This window comes from Erythrolamprus reginae, chromosome 5 (assembly GCF_031021105.1).
Source record: "Erythrolamprus reginae isolate rEryReg1 chromosome 5, rEryReg1.hap1, whole genome shotgun sequence".
NCBI lineage: Eukaryota > Metazoa > Chordata > Lepidosauria > Squamata > Dipsadidae > Erythrolamprus > Erythrolamprus reginae.
Window position 1 is genome coordinate 76,522,881 of NC_091954.1, and position 13,109 is coordinate 76,535,989.

At 34.9% G+C, this 13,109-nt stretch overlaps 1 protein-coding gene across 2 annotated transcripts in view; it reads right to left on the minus strand.

Annotated features, from left to right (window-relative positions):
* FARP2 (FERM, ARH/RhoGEF and pleckstrin domain protein 2) overlaps positions 1 to 13,109 on the minus strand; it is an 81,165-nt gene that overhangs the window by 59,505 nt on the left and 8,551 nt on the right. For both annotated transcript variants that reach the window (XM_070753220.1, XM_070753219.1), the window contains exons 3-5: positions 3,313 to 3,417; positions 2,630 to 2,672; positions 1,032 to 1,110 (exon numbers count right to left, since the gene is read on the minus strand). In XM_070753220.1, the coding sequence (XP_070609321.1) occupies positions 1,032 to 1,110; positions 2,630 to 2,672; positions 3,313 to 3,417 (227 nt within the window). The remainder of the gene's footprint in view (positions 1 to 1,031; positions 1,111 to 2,629; positions 2,673 to 3,312; positions 3,418 to 13,109) is intronic.

Below are 13,109 nucleotides of genomic sequence, written 5' to 3' on the forward strand. Positions count from 1 at the left end.
GGATATAATGACTTGGGTAACAAGAATGCTGATCAAATTTGTGGAAAACATAAAACTGAAAATTACAGAAGATTAGACTACATGATTCCTATGGTCACTTCCAATTCCACAATTCTAAGGTTTGCCTACAGGAACCGTTAAATAAATAAATAAATAAATAAATAAATAAATAAATAAATAAATAAATAAATAAATAAATAAATAAATAAATAAATAAATAAATAAATAAATAAATAAATAAATAAATTTATTTATTTATATTTATATTTATTTATTTATATTTATTTATTTATTAGATTTGTATGCAGCCCCTCTCCGTAGACTCTGTAGACGTGTAATTCCAATTTTCATTGATCAAGGGTGTGAAACTGATTTTGAATTATACACCAACAATTAAGACGCACCTTTTTACCTCAAAAAAATGCTTTAAAAATTGGGTGCATCTTATATATTGAATGCTGCCAAGGCTGCCCAACAGTCCTTGGCGGGAGGCCAGCAGCTCACCTCCAGGGATGAGCGGGGTGCCGGTCATAGCACCAGCAGCAAAGCATCACTTTGCAGGCGGCTACCCAGGGCCTCTGGCTGGCAGGGACAAGGCAGGGGCGCCACCTGAGTTAGCCAGTCCTGGCGGAGGTAGCTGTGGCGGCAACTGCTGAGGCGGCTCCGGCGACTTCCCTTTGAGAAGTACAGCGCCAGGAATGTCACATCCACAGCCCAGGCCCCCGCCACCGAATCGCAAGGCTGAGGAGGTCGGCAAACTGGCCCTGAAGGGGCAGAGCCGTTGTCCACACCTGCGCCTTGTTGTTGGGTGGCAGCTCGACTCCAGTGAACGGCAGGGGGAAGGGCTTCGAAGCTGCCTCATCCTGGGAGAGCTAGCCCCCGGATAGTGAAATGGGTGATATATCTAAATTTGATAGCTAAAAAAATAAAGTTATGTTGCATGTATACGAGTATTTATTAATTTTATATACTAAAACAACTAATAAAAGCTAAAGTTTCTCTCCTTTTTATGAAATATAGAAATTATTTACCTGGTGTACTCCTCTTGCAATTGGCCAGGATCTGGAGGAAAGAACTTTACAGCTAGACGAAGCACTGTGTTCTTTGGTCCTACATAAAGCCAATTGATCATTAAAACATTACAGTCAACTCACAAATCTTTTTTTTAAATTGTAATTGCATGTTTGATGTCCTTAATTGTTATAAATTTTAAAACTAATTGTGGGATTATGGTTTTAACAATGGATTGCCATTGACCTACAGACTACTGTCCTTATGCTATTTCTCAAAGTTTGGGAGAGTTTTCAGTGAATAATGGTACATTCAGTAGTATGTTACACCTCACAAAAATACATGAAGTATTATGCACAAAATATCAAATTAAATTGATTGGGGGAAGAAGACAGGATCAAATAGTTTATTTTAATTTAATATTTAATAAATTTCTTAGTCACTTTTAACACAGAGAGAGAGAGAGCCCGGGTGGCGCAGCAGGTAGAGTGCTGTACTGCAGGCCACTGAAGCTGACTGTAGATCTGTAGGTCAGCAGTTCAAATCTCATCACCGGCTCAAGGTTGACTCAGCCTTCCATCCTTACGAGGTGGGTAAAATGAGGACCCGGATTGTGGGGGCAATATGCTGGCTTTGTTAAAAAGTGCTATTGCTAACATGTTGTAAGCCGCCCTGAGTCTAAGCAGAACGGCGACATAAATATCAAATCAAATCAAATCAAATCAAATCAACAAACACTACAATCTTCCTAAATTACCTTTAAAAATTAAAACAATTTCATGATAAAGCCAGAATTTTGAACACAAGAACAAATAATGAAACCTATCAACTGAAAGACAATCATAACCCAGTGCTTTGCTTAAAATCTACTTGAAATAGTCTTTAAATCAACAGATGGAAGTACTGTATCTATACATCCCTCTGGAAAAAAGTTCCACAGAGCAAAGATTATACTCTTAAAAAGAAAAATATTTTCTAGAAACCATACACAATTCAATGACAGAGAGCCATCAGTCTAATGATCTAATTTATTAACAGGAAGATTGTCCACTGAACTCTGGACTCTGAAATAAGAAGTGAATATCTAACCTATAGTGATAACAACAATCTGAGATTATATGGGAAGCTAACAGGATTTATGAACCAAAAGATGTACAAAGTGCAGATTCCTTTACTTATTGATGTTCCCTTCTTAAGTCAAGTTTTCTTGGACTGTGCAACTGATATGCAAGCCCACCTTAAGGCATGGCTTAAAAAAAATATTCCAGAAGTCACCCTTCAACTCTTTTGAACCTTTCTTACTTCAGAGGTAATTAGCTATATGTTTGTTTGTTTGTTTATTTGTGTGTGTGTGTTTGTGTGTATTTGTAAGCCATCCTTCTCCAGTGGTATCAGGGTGGTGTACAAGGTAAAACAGACACAAAATACAAAATCTTAAAACCCCAGGTATTAAAAACCATTCATCCAGATTCATCCAATATCACAGACATATTATCAGCCAGAGCAAGTATCATCGCTCAATATACATTCCAGAATCTGAGCATCATCATTTTTAAAAAAATTATTTCTTCAGCTAAATTCTGGAAAGAAACATTGATTGATAAATATAGACACTTACTTCTTATTTGTTTTACAATAGGTTTCATTGGCTCCAACCAAATCTGAATAAATAAATAAATGAGCAAACATTATCATACAACTAAATTAATTCTAACAATTTTAAAATTTATCTACTTGCATTGTTCACTTAAAAACTAATTTAGCTAAACTAAATCTGGTAAATAAAAACATTTGTTAACATAACTTTCAAAAATATACTGAAAAAGATGGGCTAAAGAATTGCAATATATTCTAATTAAAGGGGTCAGGAAAAAATTGTCTATATGAATCCTTAAGAGTTTGATCCAATTAGCAACAGCATACTGAATGTAATATTATTTACAGGTAGTTGCAAAACTGAATATTAATTCATTCCAAGAAGCAAAACTTCAAGTTGTTTTACATGTTTGCTTATCGTATTATGTGAACCAAGGACTTGATTCTCTCAAAGCAAGTTGAAGAAATAAATGAAATGCATAACAACGTAATGGCTATATTTTTGATAAATATGTACTCATGGACTTCTTAGTGAGTTTTATGCCTGTTGGGGATTTGTGGAATTTATGTTTCTTTATGTAGACTTTTGGACATTGTATAACATTTTTTATTTGTAATCACATTAAACATTTACTCACATTTTCACTGCAGACTTTTTCAAACAAAATAAGTAAAAAAATGAAAATATAAAAATATGCTACATACCCAATATGATTTCATGTTTTGGAATTCAATTCCAAAATAGTCAGATTCAATCAAATTCAGACGATTAAATATCTCTGTCAGTAGTTTCTGACCACAACATTTTGACTGGAAAAATAAAAAAATAAAAATTAACTTTTATAATAATTAAGGTGTATTACATGTTGAAAAGTGCTAATGTTAATTTCAAAGGTTGGTATTAAAAATCAGTTTTAAACTGTTCAAATAAAGAAAAATATTGCTATATATGTGTATATAGCAATACAATGTGTAAGTTTTTTTAAATACTATTATCATTTTCATGTGGCAAAAATTCCAACAAAATTCTAAAGCACTTTATTTTCTTTCCATTTCATAATATATCTTAATGTATATCAGTATATTCCAACATCATTTGGTTTTAAGAATCATCTAATATAATCAAAGCTACTTTAACTTCAAGTTCTAAGTTAGACTGGAAAGAAATTAAAATTATATAACAATGATACATAGAAACATGATTATTCTTATAATCTAACAGTAGCTAGATGATACTGAGCTATTAGCATCCTTTATTCGCCATTGTTCATAAAGGTGGAAGGACTTGTCTGATGTTGAACTGAAAATGACAGTCTCTGAGCAGTTAATAAACTTATAAACATAAAACAAAATTTATCAACACCGTTATGATTAGCAAAAAATGCCCCAATGGGAAGTTACTCTCCCGAGATTGTCACATTTGTATGGTAGTCTTCACAACTGCATTTGGCCCAGTTTCCAAAAATATCACAATGCTGCTTGACTTACAACAGTTTGTTTTAGTGACTGTTCGAATTTATGGCACTGAAAAAAGTGACTTATGACATTTTTCACATGACCTTTCCACGATCCTATGGTCATGTGATCAAAATTCAGATGCTTAGCAACTGACTCATACTTATAATGGTTAGAGTGTCCTGAGTTCATGTGATCACAAATAGAATAGAATAGAAATAGAAATAGAATAACAGAATTGGAAGGGACCTTGGAGGTCTTCTAGTCCAACCCCCTGCTTAGGCAAGAAACCCTACACCACTTTAAACAAATGGTTATCCAACATCGCCTTAAAAACCTCAAGTGTTGGAACATTCACAGTTCCTGGAAAGAGGAAAAGTCTTACTACCATATGTTGTTATCAGCTAAAGCTTCTGAACTAAAGAGCTTTACCAAAGAAAATCTCTGATCATTAATCACTTTGCTCAAGGTACCCCTATCTAACTAAATTATAGTTCTACAGGCAGTCCTCAACTTACAATCACAATTGAGCCCAAAACTGCTTAGTAAGCATGCAGTTAAGTGAATTTTGCCCAATTTTATGAACTTTCATGCCAAAGTTGTTAAGTTAATCACTATATTAAATTAGTAATAGGGTTGTTAAGGGATAATTGACCTCTCCAGATTCCTAAAAGGTCAGTAAGGGGCGTGCTCTCCTATATCTCCTATACCTTTCTTCTATTCCTATGTCTCTTCTTCTATTCGTTCACTGATATATTTTATTCCTATATCTTCTATTATTTCTTAGATATATTTTACTATGAGTATATCCTCTATAACCTCCATTATGTATTTTGCTATCTGTATACCCACCAAAACCCTCATTGTGTAATGGACAAAACAAACAAACAAACAATGTTGTTTGCTAGAAGGTCACAAGAGGATCACATGACCCTGGGACAGTGCAGCCATCATAAATACATGTCCAGTCTCCAAGCATCCAAATTTTGATCACATGACTGGCATGATATTACAGAGGTCATAAAAGTGAAAGACAGTCATAAGTCACTTTTTTCAGTGTTGTTGTAGCTTCAAACGGTCAATAAATGAATAGTCATAAACTGAAGACTACCTGTAAATTATGTGTTACTAATAAACATCCCTAGACTAGAGTAGGATATTTATAATATTTATATATTATTCATTTGCAAACATCCTGCAGTAACTTGGCCTGCCGTGTCAGATAATGTCTCTCCAGCAACAGACAGTTCACTTGCATTCCACAGCCTCCTTCCACCCTTAGGAATTCACCACCCTCCTCCATCACTGTGAGAAAAAGTAGGTACAGGTAATTACTGGTATGGGGTTGAGTCAGGTTTGACACTATTACCATAACATTCAAGATTTAGACAGGGAACTAACATTTTAAAGAGCTTCCTACAACATTTATTTGTGCAATTTAAAAGCACAATCAACTTTGGGTAGTGTAGAACAGTGTTTCCCAACCTTGGCAACTTGAACATATCTGGACTTCAACTCCCAGAATTCCCCAGCCAGCATTTACTGGCTGGGGAATTCTGGGAGTTGAAGTCCAAATATCTTCAAGTTGCCAAGGTTGGGAAACACTGGTGCAGAACATTAAAAGTAGGAGAAAGAAAGCCAAAAAAAAAGCAAGCAAACAAGAAGCCATCACGTTTAAATGCACGCACAGACACAGACAGAGGTATGTTGTGTATTGTGCTTTTGAGTCTGTATTGATTCCTGAGAATGACATGGACATGTCCATACAGTTTTCTTGGCAACATTTTCAGAAATAACTTGTCAGGGCTTCTTCCCAGGGCTGAGAAATATGACTGGCCCACCTAACTGACTTCATGCCCAAAGCAGGATTAATATTTAAAGTCTCTCCATTTTTAGCCTAGTGTCTTTAACCACTACACCTAATTGGCTTTCTATAATGTTTTAACATTCTTCAAAAAATGATAATATTTTCTTCTAGCAATCTCAACTAGTCCCTCAAGCTATTTACTATATTTTTCATTATTGTTCATTTTATCTGTCAAGACACAATTAATTCATACAATGGATTTTTTACTGTTTAGAAAACCAGAAAATATTTTATACTCTCAGCTTAAAATTGTATGCATTTTCAAGATGCATATCATAAACTGAGTTTCATGCATAAATCTCATAGTTGCAATCTCGATGACAACATGAGAGTCCATAAGTGTCATTAAAGTTTATAAAATTGCAATAGAACTTTTCCATTTGAAAAGAAGATTTGTAGCTCAGAACTTGATGCTCTCTGAACTTGGTCACTTTCTTGCAGAGGTTTCATTACTAAGTTAGGTAACATAATCAATGCTAGTCTTAGTCAAATCAATGATGTTACCTAGTCTATTATTGAAATGTCTGCAAGAAAACAACTGAAGTTGGACTACACCAAAGACCCCAAAATTACTTATTGTGAATTATTTTTCAATCTTTTATTGCTGAGTACAACTTATTTATTACAACCTTGTGACAGTGCTGTATATAATACTCCTGCAACCTTAATTTTAGCAAAGAAAATAATAACTAGAAGAACTAGATCTGTTTTGAACTTCATGTTTCCCCAAAAAACTGGAAATGCTAGTTTTCTAGGGTAGATCATATTTCACTTCCTTACTTTGTTTTCTTCATTAGAAACAACATTAGGGCTCTGTAAACCCTCAAATCTGATCATTTACATACACGTAAATGTAAGTAACATGTAAGCACCATGCCCATTTAAAAGTCTGATACAACCTCTTTAAGAGTTTGTCTAAACCAGGGGTCCCCAAACTTTTTACACAGGGGGCCAGTTTACTGTCCCTCAGACTGTTGGAGGGCCGGACTATAAAAAAAACCTATGAACAAATCCCTATGCACACTGCACAAATCTTATTTAAAGTAAAAAACAAAATGGGAACAAATACAATATTTAAAATAAAGAAGCAATTAAATAATGAAGTAATAAAGTAATTTATACTTCTTTATTAACAAGTAAATTTAAACTTAAATCAACAAACTCCCTCCATTTCTCCTTCCTTCCTTCCTTCCTTCCTTCCTTCCCTCCCTCCCTCCTTCCTCTCCATTTCTCTCTTCCCTCTCTTTTCTTCCTTCTCTCTCATTTGTTTCATTTTCCTCTCCCTCGTTTTCTCTCCATCATTTTCTCATTTTTCTCTTTTCTCTCTCTTTCCATCTATCCCCCTTTCTCCCTTCCTCTCTATCTCTCCCTCTTTCTCTCTCTCTTTCTCTGTCCCTCTCTCTCTTTCTCTCTCTTTCTTTCTCTGACTCATTCTCTTTCTCTCTCCCTCTTTGTATCTCTCACTCTTTCTCTCTCTCCCTCTCTCTCTCCCTCTTATCCTCCCCGCCCCTTGCCTCTGTACCGCCTCCTTGCTCAGCAGCAGACCGTGGTGAGTTGACAGGAGATTCGGGAGCTTATTATATCTATTGATAAAATCTTGTGGGCTACCACGGGCCAGATAAATTGCCTCAGCGGGCCGCATCCGGCCCTCGGGCCGTAGTTTGGGGACCGCTGGTCTAAACCCACATGTTCATACAAAAAATATTTTTTACCAGGATGCTATTGCTATCCTCTTAAAATCATCATTTGTACATTTATACTCAGAAGATGTGGAAAGGCCCTCAAAGTGGCCATGTGGGCCTTTGAAAGGATGTGGTGCTTTGACATTTCAAACAGTGATTCAAAGGGATGCCATCAATTAGTCTAGCATCACCTTAGGTGTGAAATGCTTTTACATAGCTTTAGTATTTACCATTAATTAATACTAAGGATTAAAGATTACAAAACAGATTATTATCATTGGCTAACAAAATATTTTAGATTCGGCCAATTGTATAAATTAGCTAAATTAAAACTTGACTTAAGCCACTGCCTAGTTGGCTGTGTAATATTGCTCCGATTCATCAAACTAAAGTTGTCTATGGCTCAATTTCTTTGTGTCAACTATAAACAGTTGTTCCTATTAAAATCTATCAAACTTCTCCCAACAGCTTATGTTTACTTTATCTCTCCTATATAATTTGTTTTAGTATACTTTTATTTCAACTGGTATAATTCTCAAGTAACATTCTTCTCTTATTTTGAGAGCTCTTCTAAAATAGGCAAATGGCAATCTCTTCTATACCACAAATCCATCTTTAAAGAGAAGACTTTGAAAGAAATACTTCCATGAATTAATAGAAAAAACATTTGAAGAAATAACATGATGATTAACAGTAATCATCATTTAACTTAATATTTCTCTTTTTAACATGTAAATCTTCATGTATTCCAAGCAAATTTTGTGTTCTCGGAGTCTTCGAAGAGGGGTGCCATATAAATCAAATTCATAAAATAATAAATAAATAAATAAATAATCCAAATACCACTATGGTTGCTAATTCTTACTTCTTTAATAGAAGTTATATATTCTAATGTTCATAAATAAGAAATCCATCTGACTGTGTTGCATTATGTAATTAAATTCTGAAGTTATGGGGATTAACATTTGTCCTTTTAGTTATGGGATATTATACAGTTTAATCAAATTGCACAAACATTTGGCCGGGGTCAAAAATAAGTTTATTTATTACAAGCAACATTTCATTAAACAAGCAAAAACACAAGGAGAAACTTTGTCTTGAACACCTTTCCTTGTTACTGCATGAACCCCTGTATCTGAATTAAGTACAGTACTATATTGGTAGTCCTTGATTTACAATATCAATTATGGTGACAGATCAAAGACTACCAGTATATAGGAACTTAAAAATCCACTATTACGTGGAATAATGATATATTCTGGTGTTCAGCTATGTAACCCAAAAATAAACAGAAATCTAAAAAAATAAGTGCAGATTCTTGAGTGAATATGGTACTATTTTAGATCCCAGCCCAATATACAGCATATACTCAGAGAAGTCAAGATAGGCTGCAGATAAATTCTAGATGGCTTCATTGGAAGAATAATACTATAGGACAGCAGTGGGCTATGAGCCAGAACGCTAAATTGCGCTTGCCGCAGGAGTGCTTGCGGGGCCAGCACAATTTTGCTTCTGCACCTGTGGATAGCAAAATCGCGCATGGAGGCGCAGATGCGCCCGTGTTTCAGCATGCACGGAAGCAAAACCTCATCAAAACACGGGTGCACCTGCGGCTCCATGCACAATTTTGCTATCTTCATAGGTGCAGAAGCAAAATGGCACTGGCCCCACAAGTACTCTCGAGCCGCCACAGCGAGCGCAATTTAGCGTTCCTGCTCGTAGCCCACTGCTGCTATAGGAGATCTAATGTATACATGGTACAGGACTACAGGTAGTATTTGGCTTATAACCATTTGTTTATTGACCATCTGAAATTATAATCACATTGAAAAAAGTGACATCACAATTTTTCATATTTACGACCATTGCAACATCCCCATGGTCACACAATCAAATTTGAATGCTTGGCAACTGGCATGTATTTATGACTGTTGAAGTGTCTTGGAGTCATGTGAGCAGATTTTACAACTTTCTAACAAGCAAAGTAAATGTGGAATCTAGATTCATTTAACAAACCTGTTACTAACTTAATAATTTCCAGTATTCACTTAATGACTATGGTAATAAAAATGGGCAAACTCATCTAACAATTGTCTTGCTCAGCAACAGCAATTTTGGACTCAATTGTGGTTGTAAGTGGAGGACTACCTGTAATGTTATGTACTCTATCATCTACATACAAATCCAACAAATAAATAAATAATAATAAATTTCTGTATTTTTCCATTAAGAGCTATTTAAAGATTGCAGTAATCACAAATCTATTTGCTTAGCATACTTATGATTATTTCCCTTCTTATTCACAAAAATTACAGTAAAACATCTATGCAGTTTAATACTGTCCACAAATGCTTTAGAACCCACTTCTCCCTAATAATTTCCCCACAATTATTATGATGTTCTTTTTTTTAAAGAGGATTTTCCTTGAAAGAATAAAATATTTTAACTGCTCACCACAGTATATTAACACACAGATATAAGGACAAAAATGGGCAAGCTGGGAAATAAATAATCCAGAATTGTGTTTTGTAAACACGAACTGTAAGTCATCCATTACAAAATGGTTAAGAAAGAAAAGTTCAAGATTTAAACCTCTGGTCATAAATATATGTAACATCACATTTTAAAGCTGTTCTTTATCTTACTAAATATTATTTCACTAAGGTTTTTCATACAGGTAATCCTCATTTAGCAACTGCCTTAGAGAAACACCATAAACTTTTAAAATACAGTAGTGAATTTTTTGGTGTGTGAACAATATCCATATTTACAACCTTCACAGCATCTGTGACATGTTTACCATTATTGTCATTTGGCGGGGCCAGGGGAAAAGCCTTCTCTGTGGTGGCCCCGGCCCTCTAGAACCAACTCCCCCCGGAAATTAGAATTGCCCCCACCCTCCTTGCCTTTCGTAAGCTCCTTAAAACCCACCTCTGCCGTCAGGCATGGGGGAACTGAGATATTCTTTCCCTCTAGGCCTTTACAATTTATGCATGTTATGTTTGTTTGTAGGGATGTTTGGTTTTACAATAAGGGTTTTTTAGTTGTTTTCGTATTGGATTTATATGATGTTTTTTATTACTGTTGTTAGCCGCTCTGAGTCTACGGAGAGGGGCGGCATACAAATCCAATAAATAAAATAAATAAATAAAATAAATTGCCAATATCAGTTTGCAGCTTTCTGATTGTTGTTGGTGGTTTTTTTGCCTGATACACTTCCTTTTATAGGTGTGCAGACATTATCTAAACAAGCTACTCTTCCTGAGCTGCTTTTCTCTGCAGCACAAGGCATCCATGAAAAGTGCTAACTGGGAATTAACAAGCTCAGTTCTGCTGTGACCTTAATTAGTTAATTAAAACCCTCCAGCCTGCCTGATACTGACAAAATCATGCTAGGCAAACAGCAAGAGCTAGCACATTTCTATCTCTATTCCTTGTTCTGTGCCTGCTTATTCTCTTGTAATCCCTTCCTCTCCAATGAATGTAAATGCAAACATTAATTCTCTTCTTGCTAATTATTCAGCAATGGAGTGAACATTCCACAGGATGGGGGAATGGATGAAAAGGGCTACGAATTTTTTAACCAGTTTCCTTATGAGTCATGTTTCCCTGCCATTTCAGTTCACCTGGCTGTCTGGAGTTGAATTCTTTCTAAAGCAAAGGAAAGTTGAATTAAAATAATAAGCACAGTCGTGGCTGTCTGATTTTCACTAGCAACCATTTTTAAAGGACCTATTTGCTGTCCCAATTACAATTGCTGAATGAGGATCACCTGTATGGTATGTCTAACAGTGTCTATTTAAGTTGAATCCTTGAATTCCCATGAGAGGAAGGGTTATGGCAAGAACCTTCATGACAAAAAGCAAATTTATTTTTATAGGCCATTGAAAAAAGGCCAGGTCATGATGAAGGGCTACCTGCAGGTGAATGAAAATTGTATTCATGGTGTTTGGATAAACTGCAGGGGCTTGTCCATATATTACTGGGAGTCAAGATTCATTTGAAGGCAAAAAAACCCATTCCGTTTCTTACTACAATATGGAGATTTAATTCAATTTACTACTTTAGAAAGGTATTTAGTACTTAAGAAAGGTGTTCAATTTAGTACTGTAGAAAGATAAATAAAATAAGTAACTTTATGCAGTTTAAAAAGTTCTTCAAGTTTTTCAATGTTGTAAAGATCTATTTCCAGAGAATCGAGACTGACCTGAATAAATTAGGACAACTATAAGAGATACTTACAGGCAAATGCCACCATTTAATCCAAAAATAATTATATTGTCACTCTCCCCAAACTTTACAGCAAAAATGGCCAATATGTGACCTTCAAATCTGGACATTTCAATTCTCAATAAACTAGAAAAACAGTATCACTAAAATTAGTGTGTCACTTTATCAAGAACAAGCATTCTACCTCTTGAATGATGCATTCTTTGAACCCCAATTTCTGTTTGATTTCACTAGTACTGAATGAGATGTAAAACTGTTGTTCTTAAAAACTTCTTCAAAGGAAAGTCAGGCCATTAACAAGATAACAGGTTTTACCGTATTTCAGACCAAATAACAGGGACAGCACAAAACCTAAATTGCTTTTTCAGAAACAGCCTGTAATATCCTTGGCCATGAATTACTAACTCTCTTTGAGGACAGATAAAAATAAGCTCCAGGCAGTTTATTTGCCAAATTTAGAATATTCAGAGTTATGACAAACATCTGGCAATAATTCTTTCTGGAATTTAGTCTTTTTTCTGACTGGCAACAAGATGCAAACTATGCTAAACAGTATTCAATCTATTGAAGAACAATTGTCTAATAGGATTTAAAAGCATTAATGCTGCCACACCCCACATTTCTAAAGCTGATCACACTTTCCCATTGTATAGAAGTTTCAAGAAATAAATTGTGTTTTATGAAGAATCGAAAAAAGAATCAAAATCTAAATATGTCCATTGCTGTTATAAAAAAGAAAAACATAAGAATTGATGCATAATGTTGATGCATAAATCATCATTATCCAAAGACTGTTGGCTCTAGGACTGCGATTTGTTTTATGATAATCAAAGAAAAAAATGGTGAGACATATCTTACTGAGTTGGGAAGAATAGTATACTGTATTTCATACAAATTATATGGAGTTGGGCTAGATGATCTTCAAGGTCTTCCAACCGTACGATTCTATGAATTTGACACTGGAGACAAGTGAGCAATGCTTTCTATTATATTGCTAAAAATGTAGTAAACTGATTTACTACTTGCAATGTTCTTTAGCATTTACAACAGCCTAAACAAAATGACACATTTTACAATGATTGAAATACATTTGGGAAGTTTCTAGTAAGTCATTCACTAAAGATGAAACCAGTGCTTCTACAGTTGCAAACCAAATAGAAACCTTCATTAGATTTTGTTATATTTTTAAGAACTTAATATTAATAGTATACTACTTTCTATGATAAAGGAAGTAACTCAGGAATGGTCTTCTCTTACCTTCCCTTCCG